At 47.4% G+C, this 17,971-nt stretch overlaps 1 protein-coding gene across 2 annotated transcripts; it reads left to right on the top strand.

Moving 5' to 3' along the window:
- The first annotated feature begins 807 nt into the window (after positions 1-807).
- Positions 808-17,940, top strand: RMDN3 (regulator of microtubule dynamics 3). 2 transcript variants are annotated; one of them, XM_072808166.1, is made up of 13 exons: positions 808-941; positions 1,286-1,479; positions 3,297-3,489; positions 3,922-4,065; positions 9,983-10,268; positions 11,292-11,394; positions 14,110-14,170; positions 15,626-15,701; positions 15,834-15,911; positions 16,327-16,425; positions 16,622-16,675; positions 16,763-16,843; positions 17,288-17,940. In XM_072808166.1, the coding sequence occupies exons 2-13, from the start codon at positions 1,293-1,295 to the stop codon at positions 17,339-17,341; spliced, it is 1,416 nt and encodes a 471-aa protein (XP_072664267.1). In that variant the 5' UTR covers positions 808-941; positions 1,286-1,292; the 3' UTR covers positions 17,342-17,940. The 2 variants fall into 2 exon arrangements, with proteins under 2 accessions (XP_072664267.1, XP_072664268.1); XM_072808167.1 differs by having other exon boundaries at positions 814-941; positions 1,388-1,479.
- Positions 17,941-17,971: the final 31 nt, after the last annotated feature.

Genomic DNA, 17,971 nt, shown 5'->3' with positions numbered 1-17,971 from the left:
AAGTTTCAGCCAAATGTTTAAAAGGTGTTATCATTAGAAGAATGAATCTCATTTACATTTTGGAAATGGAAACCAATTTTTTTTTTTTTAGATTTTATTTATTTATTCATGAGACACACACAGAGGCAGAGGCAGAGGCGGAGGGAGAAGCGGGCTCTCTGAGGGGAGCCCCCGGGGGACTCCATCCAAGGACCCTGGGATCACGGCCTGGGCCAAAGGCAGACACTCAACCACTGAGCCGGCAACCCAGAAAACCAATTTTTAACCCTGTTCTTGATTAAGGTGCTACAGATCATGCAAGGTTTAAGGTTTTTTTTAGTGCTGGGGTTTGCATCTATTTTATGAATTTTTAAGCGCCAACCGGCAGGAGCTGGCCCTCGAGTCGGGGATCTCGAGCAGGTAACCACCAATTCACCTGCTGCAATCTGAAGTGCCAAACGGGCCACTATCTTGTGCTCAGTAATCGAGTCGAGTAAAAATGCACAAATAAATCAAGTCGAAATCAAATAAAGTCTGAGTTCTGACAGTGTGTCAAGGAAAGGTGGGGAGCAGGTGGGGTTGTCCAGATCGATCACGCGTTGGTCTAGGCACAGGCGACGGTAGACGCAAACGGAGACAGACATTCGGGAACTGCAGAAAAACTGGTGTGACTGGAGGGAAATGGAACCTCATCTGGCCAGACAAGGTGCTGCGGGAGCCTCCGACCTGGTCTCCCCGGCTCCTCCTCCCCACCTCCCTTTCCCGTTCCTCGGTTCCCCTCTCCCGCTCCCTGCCGGCACCGCCCCTCGGCAAGAGCGTGGGCGGAAATGGGGCCTTGCAGGTCATCTCTCCGCGCCTACCTAAGGGCGCGCCGGGCTGCTGGCGCCGCTCGATGACGTCACGGTCATTGACAGCGTGCGGCGGCGGCCGCGGTGGCTGCTACCCGGGCTGGGGGCGGCCGGGTAAGGGTCTGAGTCGACCTGCCCGGCCAGGGCGTCCTCCGGGGGCGCGGGAGGTGGCCCAGGGCTTGCAGCCGGGGCCGGGGGGGCCGTGTGCAGAGCCGTGGGGTTGGGGGAGGGAGTTAGGAGGCCCAGAAACCTGACTCTGAGAGGAGGGCGGCGGGTGTGCTGGAGGGGAGGCTGCGTCCAGGTTGGGAGAGAGGCCCGGCAGTCGGGCACCGGGGTCTGGCGGCAACCTCCGGGCCGGGATTGGGGTGAGGGTAGTCGCGGCCTCGGGAGCTTGGGGCTGGGAGGAGCGCGCTCACGAGTCTCTCTCCCCCTGGCCCCGGTGCCTCGCGCGGCTGCAGGTGCAGCATGTCTAGACTGGGGGTCCTGGGCGGCGCCCAGGCCGGGCTGGGACTGTTGCTGGGCACCGCCGCGGGCCTTGGATTCCTGTGTGCCCTTTACAGCCAGCGGTGGAAACGGAGCCAGCGCCACGGCCACAACCAGAGCCTCCCTAATTCCCTGGACTACGCGCAGACCTCAGAGCCAGGACGCCAGGGTACGAGCCGGTCTCCTGAGACCAAAGTCATGGCTGACGGATAGGCCTAGGGTCCGGGCTGCCTTGAGAAGAGCCTGTGGGACAGGAAACGGAGGGGGGTGGGTACCTGAGGGTTTCACCTTTTTGTAAAGCTTACTGAAAAGGCAAGCAGTCTTCCTCTTCTGTACTTTTTCCTATAATTGCAGGAAAAGGCTTGTGAAAAGGCTGTTTAGCTGTCACTTTTAGTTCAGGCCACGTTTTAAAGGTACTTAGTGTTGGGTGAGGTGTTTAATAAGTAGAGAAAGTCCAAAATAAGGCAAAAGGGAAAACTAACCTCAGGGGAATTAAGCCTTAAGGCTTACGTGTTCAATTATGTGTTGGAATTTGAAAGGAACTTGGAGACTATCCAAGTTTTGTTTTGGTTTTGGTTTTTTTTTTTTTAATCCTTTTTAGGAGAAAATCGAGATTCAAAAAGATTATGTAACTTTACCCAGGTTGTCACAGAGCCATTAAGTGGTAGGATTGGGCCTGGTCACCTGGTCCTGTGGACTTCCAGGGCATGGATGTGGGGTGCATATACAGTAGAAGCTTACTGTTGCTGGAAGCCAGCCACAGCTGAAATAGGTAGTGCTTTTGTCACTTTGACCTTAAGTCATTTGAGCAAGGTATCTAGGGCTGGTTCAAACCACTCTCAGGTGTGTGTAATAGAGGAGCATTGCGGTCACCTCATCCCATGTTAATTGGGAATGAGTGTTTTCTCTGATTACCAAATGCCAGATGGGTTGGAAAAGTTAGCTTTAGAAGAGTCTCCAAAGAGCTATCAATTTAGATTGCAACTGTTTGTCCACATTTTATAACCTACTGGTAACCTAGTAAATGTGCTTGTCTTTCCTTTTCCTTGTGGTTTGTAATTTCTTGGCAGTAGATGTTTGGAAAATGTGGGCCAAGTTCCCAGAGATTTCTTTTTTTTAAGTTTCGTTTAAGTGATCTCTATACCTGACATGGAGCCCAAACTCACGACCCCACGATCAAGAGTCGCGTGCTCTACCAACTGAGCCAGCCAGGCCCCCCAGAGATCTTTCTTGCTCTACATTCTTGAATAATGTTGGGTGTGTACTGTAATCCAACCTAGACCCTTAACTAGATTTCCTTGAACGCATTTGTGCTTCCCTGGACTGTGGGTCCTGCCTTCCTGGTTTCTTTATTTTTACATTTTCCAGTAGAGTTGCCTTGGGTAGCTACCAGTTTATTAGCATTTATTGTTGGAATTGACCCGGAGCTCAGATGAGGGCTCAGGAATGGTGTTTTTCCTATGGGGAGTGGATGGGCTTTTCTCAGCATACCTTTTCTCTAAGTGTCTGCTTTCTCCTTGCCTTTCTCGAATGATACTAAATGAAGTCCCTGGGAGGAGCTCAGAGTTTTCCTGGCTCTTCTTTGTGAAGTGAAAGCTCAGAATTTGAGTAAATTCCCTTTAGTTTTGCTGTATAGTTAGTACTGACTGCCTGGTATCTGGGAACTATCCCGGCAGGCCAAGGGTTTGTTTTCCTCTTACAGGGCAGTGCTCTTGGCAAGCATTTTACATTACCTGCTAAAGACCCCAATGTGGAAGGTTCTTGGAACAGAGTGGGCTCTTGTTTAGAAATTGGGATCTTGATTTTTTTCTTTGAGTAGTTACTCGAGACTTACTACCAGGACGTAGCTGTGAACATAAACTATCTGAGCCTCAAGGGTTTTTGTAAATTGAGCTCCAGTGAGAAGCAAGTGTTCTTAAATTCCAGGTCCAAGGTCTTTCCCTCACCCTGCCTCAGGAGCATCACTGTCTGCTCTCCTTCCTGCAGTGAGGCTTCTCCGAGCAGTCCCAGGGGAAGCGGGAGATGCTGCAGTGCTGCTCAGCCTTCCACGAGAAGGGCAGGAGGAGGTGCTGGACCGCCTGGACTTTGTGCTGACCAGCCTGGTGGCCCTGCGGCGGGAGGTAGAGGAGCTGAGGAGCAGCCTGCAGGGGCTTGCTGGGCAGATTGTTGGGGAGGTCCGGTAAGTGATGCAGCCCTCTGTCCTGCCTTGTTCCTGCCCGCCAACTTTTCCCAGCCCCTAGAGCTTTTTCAACTGGGCTGTGCCCTGGCCTTTGTTGCTGTGTCTAAGGAAGAAGCCAGTTCTATAACTTCTCACACAATCGGCAGGGAAGCTGTGTGCTTGGTACCTTGCCTTCCATAAGTTCCTTGCCGCTTTTGGGCTCTTATGGTCTGTTGTAGCAGCTGAAATGCTTTGTTCTGATTTACCTGGTCTGCCGCTGCAGGCTGGGTCCAGGGAGAAGCCTTTCTTGTTCTCCTGAGGGTAGAAACCCAGGATTTTCTCTGGCTTCGGCCCTTTAATGAGCAATAGTAGTAAGACGTTCCCTCATGGGGAGGGGAAAGACAGACTGTCTGGGGCCCAATAGCACCATCTCCAAAGGGGCCTGCCTTTCAGATCTCATATGGAAGAGACCCAAAGAGTGGCTCGGCGGCGAAGGTTCCCATTTGCCCGGGAGAGGAGTGACTCAACTGGGTCCAGCTCTGTCTACTTCACGGCCACCTCCGGAGCCACGTTCACAGATGCCGAGAGCGAAGGCGGGTGAGTCATTTCTCTTTTAAGCACTTGTGGCTTCAACCAGGTTATGTTTTGTAAAAGTACTATTTACCTATGGAAAATTCACACTGAGCTGCTATAAATAATTTTGGGAACATGGTAAAGGTATAAATGAATAAAATAGGGAATTGGTTAAATAAGAAAAACCATCCACCTTATGTCACCCAGGCAAATGAAATGTTAACAGTGCTTATTGTTGCATCTGTCCTTTCCTCTGAGTAGGTTTTTAACACAGTTACTGTAATTCTTATTTGACTATTTTTTTAAAAGATTTTTTATTTACTCATTTGAGAGAGAGCACAAGTACAAGGGAAGCAGAGGGAGAGGGAACAGCAGACTCCTTGTTGAGCAGGGAGCCCGGTGAGGGGCTTGATCCCAGGACCGGGGATTATGACCTGAGCCGAAGTCGCTTAACTGACCGAACCACCCAGGAGCCCCTGTTTTCATTTCTCCTATAACATTAGTTGGGCATTTGCCTGTACTATCACAAGGACTTTATAAGCATTTTTTAATGACTTTATTTCCTTCAGTCAGTGGCTAAGCCAGGTTTATAGAGCCTTCTAAGCACTAACTGTGCTCCCCTCTCCTAGAAGGTCCTTTCTTCCCACATGGGAGGTTTGCTCATGCTCCCGTGCCTTTACAGGTTGGGAGCTGGCTGTCCTGAGTGCTTGGTAGCTCAGCAGGTCTGACCGTAGGCCTTACCGTGATAACGGGGAACAGCAGCAGGAGTCTTGTGGACAGTCTCCAGATGTGGTCAGACTAAGGACTTTTTGATTTGAAGTCACTAGTACCATTTTGAAACTTTGGTCTCAACCATGGAGTCTGAATGAACATCTTTGTTGTGGTGCCTGATGCTGTCATTGGCAGCTTCTACCCTTGTCTGCTGGTAGCTCTTTGAGGTCTCGAGGCTACCTTTCTTCCTCCCCAAGGAAAAGAGTGGCACAGAGAACAGCCCAGCCTTCTGCTGGGACAGAAGGACTGATTCAGCTATAAACATGCAGGGTGATCTTTGCAGCAGTGGCCTTCTTTAGCAGAAACACCTTATGATATTAACTAAGTTATTTTTCCCCTGTGGCAGACACCTCGCCAAGGACTTTAGAGCCATTTCCTTATCTAATTGCCCTGGGGATCCTATGAAGTAGGTGCTGTTCTTCCTTTTTCTCCGATGGAGACTTTAGGCTTAGCAATGTTTGATGCCTCGCCTAGAGTTATACAGCTATTAAGTACAGGCTCAGGTGGGCTCATCTGCAGGGCTGTGAGGATCTGTGATCTAAGGCATGGCTTGGTTGTGGGGGTGTGGAAAGGCTTTTACAAGAAGACAAGTCCCATGCAACCCTTGAGAGTTCTTCCCAAGCTGCCACAGCTCCCTGCCCAGGGAAGACCCACCTATGGCAGCACAATCTATTCAGTACCTCTTACTCAAAAAATTTCAGCCTCATTTTCTTGTTTGGGACAATACATTCTCCTGCCTCTCCTCATTTGGTTTTCTAAGAAAATTAAGAATATTACTCTCTTTTTCCTTTTTACTGCCACTGGGCATCTGTCCTGGATTTATTAATTGCTCAGACACCTCTTGCAATAAGCCAAGTCTTGGTAAGAGCTTTAGTCCTCCATTTGTGACTACTGTAGTTGAGGTTATCTGATCATTCTTATCTGTATCATCAAGGGCTAGTGGGCGTGGCCCTTTTCAATTACCTAACACTTCTGTTTCCAGAAGGCTGTTAGAGGAGGCAGCAAAAATGGAATTCATATTTGACACATCTGGACTGAAAAGAAAGAAGGACAAAGTAATGGATAGTAGATCCTGAGATTTGAGTTTTTCTTTTTTTAAAGATTTTTAAAATTTATTTATTCATGAAAGACAGGCAGAGGGAGAAGCAGGCTCCATGTAGGGAGCCTAATGTGGGACTCATCCCAGGTCTCCAGGATCACACCCTGGGCCGAAGGCGGGGCTAAACTGCTGAGCTACCCGGGCTGCCTGAGACTCAAGTTTTTCTTTTCTTTCTTTTTTTCTTTTTTCTTTTTTTTTAAAGATTTTATTTATTTATTCATGATAGACACAGGCAGAGACACAGGCAGAGGGAGAAGCAGGCTCCATGCAGGGAGCCCGATGTGGGACTCGATCCCGGGTCTCCAGGATCATACCCTGGGCCAAAGGCAGGCGCCAAACCACTGAGCCACTCAGGGATCCCTGAGACTCAAGTTTTTCTCTGCAACCCGTTGAAGCAGGTCACTTGGGTGGGAAACTAACATTTGTAGGAGGATGGAAAGAAAGAGACGTCATAGCTCTGCCCAAGATCAGGACATAGAACTCAAGGCCTTTAATGATGATTTTAAGAAGTTGTACAAGGGACACCTGGGTGGCTCAGTCAGTTGAGCAACCGATTCTTGATTTTGGCTCAGGTCATGATTTCAGGGTGGTGGGATTGAGCCCCCAGGTCAGACTCTGTCCTCATTAGGGAGTCTGCTTGAGGTACTCACCTTCTCCTTCTGTTCCTTCCCCCAGTTCACACATGTATGTGCTCTCTCTAAAATAAATAAATCTTAAAACAAAAAAAGGTACAAACTTCTGGGAATTGTGAGAGCCAGGGGACTGAACCAGGGAAGCTTGTTTTGCTGCTTAGGGCCTCCCTGGGGCTTTGAGGGTCATAAATGGAAAGACAGGCCTATCAGCCACCTGTATGGGACCAGAGGAACGGTGGTTTTCTTAATTACCAGCAGGCTTAGCCCATGACTGATTGTGGCATGTAGAAGCTGATGGTGGTACATGGTGCAAGACTCTGGTTTAGCTGGCTGCTATCTGGGGCAGTGGCCATGGTGAATAATTCTTTTTGCCATGGTTGGTGCCATATAGGTCAAGGGGGAATTTTGGGAGGAGACCACAAACTATGGAATGGTTTTGAACATACGGGACCAAAGGAGGCGTGCTTCTTTGAGGGATGAAAGGCTGAAAATATTTAATAGCCTATGCCATTGAAAGCTGTATTCCCTTTTTCCTTTTCCAAATAAAATAGCAACTTTGAGCTCCCAGGGGACCAACTGTGGCAGAGGCAGAATCACTGTGTGATTCATGTGGGTCCATGAGCTTGTTCTTTTTTTTTTTTTTTTAAAGGTTTTATTTATTTACTCATGAGAGACACACAGAGAGAGGCAGAGACATAGGTAGAGGGAGAAGCAGGCTCCATGTAGGGAGCCCGACGTGGGACTCGATCCTGGGTCTCCAGGACCTGGGCCAAAGGCAGATGCTCAACCGCTGAGCCACCGAGGTGCCTCCATGAGCTTGTTCTTAAACACAGGACCAAACATAGCTTTAGTTCTCTCCTAGTCCAAAACCACCTTATCCTAAAACACCAGCTTCTCCAGCAAGCCTTCTCAGCCAAGGATTGCCCGAAACCTCATTGCCACTCCTTCTTGGCCATTTATCACCTCATTTACATTGCTCTTATCTACCCCACCACTGGGAGTCTCTCAGCCCTGGTTGCCTTTGAATGCTTTAGCTCAGCCCCTCTAAAGGGGCTTAGGAGGAGTCAAAAGAAAGAAAGTTAATTATCAGAAGGGAATATGTGTATAACTGAGTCCTTGATCACTGACTTGTGGGCCCTCCGCAAGGGGTAGAGTAGGGTAGCTCTGGCCTCCGCGGGAGCCATGGGTTCTCTTCCGTTTGTGGGAACAATGTGTTCCAGCCAAGGGCACAGCTCCAAAGAGCCATCTCAAAGGTCCCTCCCAGGCCCTGGCAGATCTCAAAAGCCCCAGGGCATGTTAAAAGGACACCCCTGTCCCTGGTGGATTTCTCCCGGGGCTGGATTGGTGTTCTGAGATGTGTGAGAGCATGGTGTGACTATAGAGACAGCCTTCATACCTGCGGAAGCCCCGGAAGCTCATGGGGGCTGATGTCTGTGCTCATTGAGCAGGTGCTTGCCCACCCGCTGCGTGCCAGCCAGCAGGGTGGCAGATTAGCGAGGCAGCTCCCTGATGTGGGGCTGAGGTGTGATAAGAGCCTCCCTGCCTCACAGGCCCCACCAGCAAAGTCCCTCCTGACCACTCCTCCTGCTCAGCCATGCGAGCTCCCTGGCAGTGCTGGACATCCCTCCTGGCTCAGCTCACTGGAGAGACTATGCTGATACTTATGCTCTAGGAGGGAGAAGAGCAGGGGTCCCTCGCTGGGAGACTCCTGATTTGAATGCCTTATTGGAGGGAGTTCAGCAGGCAATAGTGTCTCCCCTTCTTTCTAGTAATAGGAGATGTGAGACTCTAGCTCTTTATCCAGATAGCCCATTTACCCATCTTGCCTTTGGGCCTGCTGGGCTGAGTAGGAGGCTCTGGTAGACTCTGATTTGATTCTCTCATTTGGGCAGGTTATTGTCCAAGCCTTCAGAATTGGTTGGGAGTCTGTCTAGGCTGCCTCTGTGCGGTCTTGTTCGTCACCACCCAAGTTCATTGTAAATCTGATGCCACTTCTCTTTGTCCCTTTAATTTCAAAAGTTTTTACTGCAGATTGCTAGAGGGGAAAGAAGTTGGATAATATATTTAAAAGTAAGGTGAAGTTAAGGTCAAGTTCCTGTAGTAGCTGTTCCTGGGGCCCTTTTTTAGATGAGTGTGGAAGCTCCTCTGTGAAGCAGCAGCAGGGACTGGGCACTCGGTCTGGTTGCTCACTTGGTACCTTCCAGACGAAGCCTGCCTCCTTGTGTCTGGCTTTCTGGCCTACCACTTGCAGCCAGACTTGATGCTGTTTTGTCCTGCCTTTACTTGTAGGTGCCTCGCTCATTTCTCCTTCAGGCCTGTTTTATGCCAGGCATAGGTATCCTGTCCCTATTTTTCATTCTAGGATGGAGGAAGGCATATCCCTAAATGATCCTAAGGTCTTGCCTGTGCTTCAGAACCTTCTGGCTCTGACTGAATCTGCTTTTCTTTTACTCAAGTCTGGAGGTTTCTCTGGTATCTGCTTCCAGGCCCTAGAAGTCCAACATTGTCCTCTGCTCAGTTTTTGTCTGAGTCAGTTGGCAGTTGGGGAGAGCACCCTAATCAGCCACTGGTGAAAGCCAAGATCCAAGAGAAACGTGGCCTCCTCTTCAGGGAGTGCTGGGGGTTCCAAGAATAGACCTATCCTTGGATAGGTCCGGCTTGTGGCGGCCCCAGAGATACCTTCCCAGGTGGTTCTGTTTGCATCTTCCTCTCCTGAGTGTAGCGGCAAAGTGGCCTTTCCCCTCCCCCAGCAAGTTCCTAAGGTTTCCAGGTGCTTTTCTACTGTGGTTCAGGTTTGGTTGCTGACAGGACAGAGGTGTACCTTGAATTGGGAAAGAAAATGTAGATATTTGGGTTGCCCATGGCCTCAGAGGCTGGCACCCACCCATGTTGTTTCTGGTGGGTGCTTTTGGCTGATAAAGCAAATGTGACTGACAAACCCTTAGCCAGGCTCACATCTACCTCAGATCAGCTCCACCTACATTATGGTTTTTATCTTAAGTATTCCTTTTTTACTTATAAAAATGTATGTTCACTAAAGCAATCATATATGTTAAAAAGTAGAAAAATTTCCTTTAGTTCTTTTATCCTGAGTTCTACTAGCAACATTTTGATGCATTCCTTTCTAGGCTGCTGCTTTCTAGCCTTTTTCTTTTTCTGATTATCTAACCAACTTGGTGGTAGCTCAACAGGGGGTTCTCATATTGCCCCCAGCTGGTCACTCTTTCCATCTAGGATCATTTTCCCAGCCCATAGTTCCCATAGGAAGCTTTCTCTCAAGCACTAATTTCTGCCCCTAAGTGGTAGAAATGGTTTTTACATGGCGCTCTGGACAGCAAGCAGCATCATAAGAGCCCTTCTTTGTGGGTGGGAGATAGAGCCTAGAGTCCTGAGGCTAATACTCTCCCTTGACTCTGTCACTTACATTTCTCTGCCACAGTTACACAACAGCCAATGCTGAGTCTGACTATGAGCGGGACTCTGACAGGGAAAGTGATGACGGGGAAGATGAAGTGAGCTGTGAGACTGTGAAGATGGGGAGGAAGGATTCTCTGGACCTGGAAGTGGAGATGGCTTCGGGCCCGGTGGCCAGAGCCCCGGAGACTGGAGGCTTCCCTGGCCTGGACGATGTGCTGCCCCTCCTGCAGCAGGCTGACGAGCTTCACCAGGGCGGCGAGCAGGGCAAGCGGGAGGGCTTCCAGCTGCTGCTCAACAACAAGCTGGTGGTAAGGCTCCAGCTGCCTGTCTGCCCTTATAGCCTCCCAGCCCCCCTGCGAATGGAGGAAGGCCACTGTAGTTTCTAAGCCTGCAAGGTGACATAGGAAGGGAAATGAAGGTGAGGTGACTGGTTCTGCATGTATCCCTCAGGGTTGCACATCCTATTCCAAGTAGGCCATGCACTGCCTCTTGGGGCCTAGGTGTACCGCCTGCCCCAGAGCTTCCTCCCTATGGTCGTCTGCCTCCTATAGAGCTATTGCAAAAGAGCTCTCCTTCTTAGAGTAGAGAGAAATGTAGAAAGAGCTGGAATATTCTTTTCCTCTTTTATTTCCCTTGAGGTAGAGCCCAAGCTGCCTGCCCTACTTGAAGTTTCCATCACAAGTGACAAATGTGTAGGTCACTCAACCACAGTTCCCTCTTCTTCTGGTTAACTGCCAGAATTTGTGCTCACCAGCTATAAATGCCCCAGTTAGAATTTTTCCTTTTCTTGGGCATTTTCACATTTTTCACTATCAGCTAGACTTCTCATTGTGCCTCATTTCATTTTTTTTTCTTTTTTTTTTTTATATTTATTTATTTATGATAGTCACAGAGAGAGAGAGAGAGAGGCAGAGACATAGGCAGAGGGAGAAGCAGGCTCCATGCACCGGGAGCCTGACGTGGGACTCGATCCCGGGTCTCCAGGATCGCGCCCTGGGCCAAAGGCAGGCACTAAACCGCTGCGCCACCCAGGGATCCCCCTGTGCCTCATTTCATCTTGGAGTTGACCTTTCCTCCTCACAGTATCAGGCCAGAATGCCCTCACTCTGAAGGTTATGCAATCTACTGGCTAGAGATGACGCAGCATCAGTTAGCTAACTGCAGGTGCGAGGTCGTGTGGGGGTGGAGTGCTATGCATAAGGCTGGCCTGATGTCAGTTTGTAACACTAGCTTGGAAACTCAAAGGTAGGGCATGGGGAGAAGGCCAGAGCCCCAATTCTCTGCAGCTAAGGAAGAGGGGCCTCATCCATCCCTCTCTGTTTGGTCTGCAGTATGGAAGCCGGCAGGACTTTCTCTGGCGCCTGGCCCGGGCCTATAGTGACATGTGTGAGCTCACAGAAGAGGTGAGCGAGAAGAAGTCGTATGCCTTGAATGGTAAGTGCTGACAGATTCCTGACGGGAAGGTGACTGACTGACTCTAAGCATAGAGCTGGCCCGTGTGTTTGGGGCTCTGGGGAGCCACCAAGATTTAGGCTGTGGGGGCAGTTGTGGCTCATTTACTCACTAGGGACAAACTGGTTCTCAGGGACTTCTTCCTTCTTGAGATAGCAGTCTCTGCTTTCCCTGCACATCGTGATTAATTACAGGTGTAAATGTTTTTAGGGGTAGCCATATCATACTAGCATAATTCTTTGTTCTCACTCCCAAGCTGTAAGAGAGGCCAAAGCCTGCTTTCTTAATCTAATCAAAAAAGAGGTGGTTTTCTTTTCTTTTCTTTTTTTTTTTGCTGCTGCTTAGAAATCTGGTTTGAGTTATGGAGGCTGTAAGGCAGGTATTCTCTAAGAATATGAGTAGAGTGTGTTTGGTGAATGCCTACAAGAAGCAGTTTGGAAGAATGCTACTAGCTTAGGAGTCCTAGGGATCTACCTAACAACTGTTGCCAAAATCTGTATCCTGGCAGGTAGGGTGCATATGAATTATACCAAACTCAGGGCTTGTCCCTATCTGTCATGTCATGTAGAATCATGGGACTTTGAAAAATCACTGGTTTTGTGGGGAAGATGTGTCCTGCTTAGCCACACACCACAAGTTGGGCACTGTCAGCAGGCTTCGAGGTCTTGTGATTCAGTTAGACATCTAAAGTTAACTATTGGGCAGCCTGAGTGGCTCAGCGGTTTAGCGCCGCCTTCGGCCCAGGGCGTGACCCTGGAGACCCGGGATCGAGTCCCGCGTCAGGCTCCGTGTATGGAGCCTGCTTCTCCCTCTGCCTGTGTCTCTGCCTCTCTCTCTGATTGTCTCTCATGAATAAGTAAATAAGTAAATCTTTAAAAAAAAACAAAAAACTATCCGGGGCGCCTGGGTAGCTTAGTCGGTTAAGCATCTGCCTTCGTTTGGCTCAAGTCATGATCTCAGGGTCCTGGGATCAAGCCCTGCATTGGACTCTCTGCTTGGCGGTGAGTTGGCTTCTCCCTCCCTCCCTCCCTCCCTCTGTGATCTCTCTGGATCTCCATCTCTATCAAATAAATAAAACCTTCAAAAGAAAAAAAAAAAAAGATATCCACTTTGGATAATTACTACCTCCTCACTTAGAAACATTGAATCTTTGCTAATGTAGAATGTGATAATACCTCAAGGTCATTGTTTTAAGCATTTGTAGAATTGTCAATAAAGAACAGGCCATCGCTTCTCGGCCTTTTGGCTAAGATCAAGTGAAGAACAGGCCAGTTGAATTGAATGTTTATTGATAACAGATCCTCTGAAAGATGATCTCCAAGTTTTAACAGAAGGTGTTACTGTTTGCTTTTTTCTTTTTAAAAATTTCTACATTCCTTTCTAAGTTTCACAGCCCTGTATAAGTCTGCTCCTGCTGTAGGACAGATGGAGTATCGTTAGAGGTCCTCCTAGAATTTCCCTTTTTAGGACCATCCTTCATGGGTCTAAAGGTTTTCATTTTGTTCTCTCAAAGTTGGACTACCACGAGGCAGCTGTTCTGTGGGATCTCAGGTGGGGTATCTTTTCATCCCTCCCAAGTTGGCAGGAAGGTACTCTCAGCTCTTATTTTTCTAGTAAGATCATGCTTTGAAGTGGGTAGAGAAAAATCCACTAAGACCGTGTCCCTCACTGATGGAGCCACATATTGTTTAGAAAGCGGAAATTGAGCTTGGGGTGAGGGGAGAGTTTCTTATCAATCAGCTTGAAAAATATTTATACAACATTATACCATAATTACTATCATTTAAGTATGAGGAAACATTTCACATCAGCCAGCCTATCACCTCAACCCATTACGTTTGCTCCAGCTTCTCCATGTTCCTTTTGAAGTCATCTCCATTTTAATCAAAGGAGAAATCCCATTTCGCAGTGTGTTCCTTTCTCCAGTGTTGTAGGCATGATGTTCCTCAGCTAGAGGAGATCCTTTTCAAGAGCTTTCACGTTTAGGCCTCGATTTATCAGTCTTGGTGCCTAGAAAACTAAGCAAATGTCATCTCTGGTCAGACATTTGCCTCTGTTGAGTTTTGGTCTAGAGCCCTGATTAATGTTCTTAGATCATAGAGTTTTTTGAGAATTTGATCAAAAGTCAAGGTAGTCCTTCTGAATAAAACGCACATGTACCTAAAATTTCATACAACTTCAGAAGGATTCATAGACCTGAAGCATGCTCATAATCCTCTAGGGTAGGGTCTTGTTAGGGACAGTTTGATTGCCATTGGGTTCTTTTATATTTAAAAAGCTGAGGGGTACCTGGTTGGCTCAGGCGGTTAAGCGTTAGACTCTTGGTTTTGGTACAGGTCATGATCTCAGGATTGTGAGGGCAAGTTTCACAGGGGGTTCTGTGCTCAGCATGGAGTCTGCTTGAGATTCTCTCTCCCAACTCCCACTGCTCAAGCACACTCTCTCAAAAGCTTTGAACACATCAGGTAGGTGTTGTTAAAAGGTAGCTGAGCAGCTGATGAGAGAGATAGGAAGATTGAGGTGAAGCAAAAGTTATCCCTGAGAAACTATTTGCAGCTTTCACGCTGTTCAAAATCAAAATTATTCTAAACAAGTTCAGGTTGGGTAGGGTTTGGTAAGAGCTAGAGCAGTCATTCTTGCCACAGTCCCTTGTGGAAGTGTGCCCTTGTTAACTCTGGATCACCTTTGTCCCTACAGGAAAAAAAGAAGCAGAGACTGCCCTGGAGAAGGGGGATGAGAATGCTGAATGTCACCAGTGGTAATAACACTCTGCAGGGTTCTGAAAAGAGCTAGCATGAGTTGAGTGGAAGAGAGCCAATTCTCTGCCAGAAGAAACAAGGAGAGGGAGCTCTGGCCTTTATTACCATATGGCTGGGCCTAACCGAAACCAGGGACACAGGGGAGTTTTCTTTGGAAGGGGCCCTGGAGAAGTGAGGCAATGGGGATTTTGGAGATTTTTTGTTGTTGTTGGGGCTTGGAGAAATATGTAGCTTTTTAAGAGTCATCCTAGCTACAAAATTTGTGGATTCTTGGTTTTTCATGGAGGCCGGCATAATTTGTAGCTCCTTTGCCCTGCACAAGCTTTTCTTTCCCCTAACTGCGATCCCTGGCTGGTGGTGGACTTGGCTTCTTTGCTTGGCTTGCATGACTTAAAGTGAATGTGAACTCACCCCCAGGAAGTTTAGTTTATTAGTTTACTAAAACATCAGTCCTGCTTGTTGTCTCATGTGAGGCAAAGTTCTGCCAGCTTCCATGGGTCAAGGCCAAGTTGTGTCCTAGGGCCTTGTTCCAGCACCTCAGAGTTTTAGTGAAAATTCCCCTTTCCACCTCCCCCTTGCTTTCCATATTTCTGTCCTCAGATTGTGTCTGCAAGAGTTTAGAGGCCAGGTCATTCATTGCCACTTCCCTGTGGAATTCCTTTGAGCTCCTAGACTCCCAAGGGTAGAAACTAGTCTCATACTTTATTGGGGAACAGCTGGCTGGATGAAATAATGAACCTCTGGAAGTGTCTGATACAAATGCCCTTGAATATTTAGTGAATATATGAAAAAGCAACATGGGTCTCTAGACACTCATTTGTCAACTGTGCTTCTAGAAACAATGCCGGGGGTGGGGGTGGGTAGTGAAGCTATTGTTTTTGAAGAGCGGAAGATGGGAAGCTGGCTGGCTGTGTTCCCTTGGGAGGGAGTGGAGGACTGAAATCTGAAGCCTTTCTTCCTCTGCTTCTCTTGGCTCCCAAATTAACATGAGAATTTCCTGGAGTATCCCATCCCAATTTATCCTGGAGTACAGCTTCCCAAGGACATGCTTATATGCTTCTTAAGCTAATGAGACCTGCTCAGGAGATAAGAAGCAGTGTACTTAGGTTCCTTACATTTTGATGCTGATTATTAGAGATCTGCTTTTTAAGTTTTTATGACCCCCATTGGCTCTACTCATTCTATGGGGGAAATGGGTGGAGACTTAGACTGAAGCATTGCCTAAATGTTAAGTATGAGAAATTTACTGTGGTGGATCTACTTTTTGTACCTGGCATACTTTGGAGGATTATGAGACTACCAGTGTTTGCCAAAGAATATTGGGACCACAGATCTGTGAAAAAGAGGAATTTTTATACATATGGAAATGCTATTTTCAGCTGTAGAGTGGGAAAGGGACAGTGGATGGGAAGCCCGTTCCTTGTCTCTGAGCTTGCTGCGGCTTTCCCCCTTAGGTATGCAGTGCTTTGTGGTCAGCTGGCTGAGCATGAGAGCATCCAGAGGCGCATCCAGAGTGGCTTTAGCTTCAAGGTGAGGAAAGGCTTCTTTTCCTTCCCTTGTGCTGCTCTTTCCTAGCTCCTTGCAAAGGGTGTTCCTACAGTCTCTATGACTTGCTCTTCTTCCCTTAGCAATTCTGATGTATATTTACATTTTTCCTCTCAGGAGCATATAGAAAAAGCCATTGCTCTCCAGCCAGAAAACCCTATGGCTCACTTTCTCCTTGGCAGGTGGTGCTACCAGGTAAGCTCAATTTCAGGGCCTGACATTGGGGTTTTAAGAGTCCTGTTAACAGGGATCTTGCAGTGAAAACCTGGGAGCAAGATCCTCAGCCTGGTCTGGCTCAAGAGCCGTTTCCTCTGAATGGTGCTATTACTGGTGACTTGACCAGACCTCTTTGACCCTGTTTTCATATTTGATGTTCTTAAAGATACTAAATTTTTTATTCATGGGGCATCTGGGTAGTTCAATTGGTTAAATGCTCGACTCTTGGTTTTTGCTCAGGTCATGATTTCAGGGTTGAGAGGTGGAACCCATATCAGGCTCTACACTCAGTGAGGAGCCTGCTTGAGATTGTCTCTCTCCCTCTGCCCCCCTCCTCCCCAGCTTGCACTCTCTCTCAAAAAAACTTTTTATTCACTTTGATGTTTTGTGGCAGGTCTCTCACCTGAGCTGGCTTGAAAAAAAAACTGCTACAGCCTTGTTTGAAAGCCCTCTCAGTGCCACTGTAGAGGATGCCCTCCAAAGTTTCCTAAAGGTATCAGGAGGGGAGGGATTTCTTTCTGGTAGGGGGCAATTTTATGCTTGCCTGTTCTATGGGAAAATCAGAACCACCTGGACAGGATATAAATATAGAATCCCCTGGATCTAGACTGGAAAGTTCTATTTAATAAACTTCAGCCTAACTTAAATTTGGCAATTCCCTAACTGAAATGCCTTCCTCCCTTTTCTAGGCTGAAGAACTACAGCCAGGATTTTCCAAAGCAGGGAGGGTATATATTTCCAAGGTAAACTCACCTGCCTTTTGCAACATAGATGAAAGTCCAGTCTCCTGGTGGTGTTTCTCCCAGGTTTTCACTGTTGTCTCTTTTCAGTGCTACAGAGAACTAGGGAAAAACTCTGAAGCTAGACAGTGGTTGGAGTTAGCCCTGGAGCTGCCAGATATCACCAATGAGGTAATACTTTGAAGATTTTTTTTTCTTTTCTTTTTTTTTTTTTTTTTTTAAGATTTTACTTTTTATTCACGAGAGACATAGAGGCAGAGACACAGGCAGAGAGAGAAGCAGGCTCCTTGCAGGGAGCCCAATCTGGGACTTGATCCTGGAATCACACCCTGAGCCACCCAGGCATCCCTGAAGAGCTTTTCTAATACCAGATTCCATTATTGAATCATGTGACCTATTCAGGAAAGAAAATCTTCCCTTAAGGTCTTATTTCCCTATATAGAGTCTATATTTTTGCATATAGGCTCCTTTGTATATATCTTACCTGGGAAAGGAGGCAGATTCCATAGGCGGCAGGCTATCCTGGGAAAAACAGAGCTCAGAAGGGGGACAGTATCACTGGTTTGGGAAATGCTGGCTTAGATTTTTGAGTACTGTCTTATTTTGTCTCCCTAGGATTCAGCTTTCCAGAAGGACTTGGAAGAATTGAAAGTAATTTTAAGAGAATAGTCACATTTCAGTGACTTGAAGGAACTGCCCTGCTTAGATCATCCGGAATCTAAGACTGCTTAAGTGAGGGTCCTGACTCCCGGGTTTGACCGGTATACATAATCATTCCCCAATTTCTTTCCTGTTGCCCACTGGTTAATTTATTCTAATCCCTTATCTGAAATTGGGGAAGCACTTAAGGCCTGGATTGCTGTAGAAGTGAATTCTTGAAAAATCAAGAGTAGTATACATAGCACTGAAGGCTGCCTTCAGCCTGCTGATGAGGTGGATGAACTTCAAAGAGCTATAGAAACAAAACACAGAACTTGTACTCCCTAATCTTTTCTATTAATATTTAACACCAAAGTATAGAGTTCTAAGGCTGTCTATCTGGGTAAAAGGAAAGGTCAGGGCAGCCCATGGATAGTGCCCTCTTCTCACGTATCATGTGAATTTTAACTATTCCTGGGCCGAGAGGCTGGACGACTTCACTTCCAAAGTCCTGATAGCTTTTGGAAGGACACCAGTGTGTAAGGCTTAGGAGATTGTGGAACAATGTTCTGAGGAGTTGCCTGGAATATATTTTGGTACAAACCTGAAATAAACCAAATTTGATTATATTCCCCTTTCTATGTTTGCCATCAGCTCCTT

Source organism: Canis lupus, chromosome 32 (genome assembly GCF_048164855.1).
Source record: "Canis lupus baileyi chromosome 32, mCanLup2.hap1, whole genome shotgun sequence".
Classification (NCBI taxonomy): Eukaryota; Metazoa; Chordata; class Mammalia; order Carnivora; family Canidae; genus Canis; species Canis lupus.
This window is presented reverse-complemented; position numbering and strand designations above follow the sequence as displayed.

Excerpts from the sequence above, each read along its gene's own strand:
- RMDN3 (XM_072808166.1), top strand. The coding sequence starts at position 1,293 with ATGTCTAGACTGGGGGTCCTGGGCGGCGCCCAGGCCGGGCTGGGACTG. Across the intron at positions 11,395-14,109 it reads GAAGTCGTATGCCTTGAATG|GAAAAAAAGAAGCAGAGACT; the intron begins GTAAGTGCTGAC and ends TTGTCCCTACAG. Across the intron at positions 16,844-17,287 it reads TGCCAGATATCACCAATGAG|GATTCAGCTTTCCAGAAGGA; the intron begins GTAATACTTTGA and ends TTGTCTCCCTAG.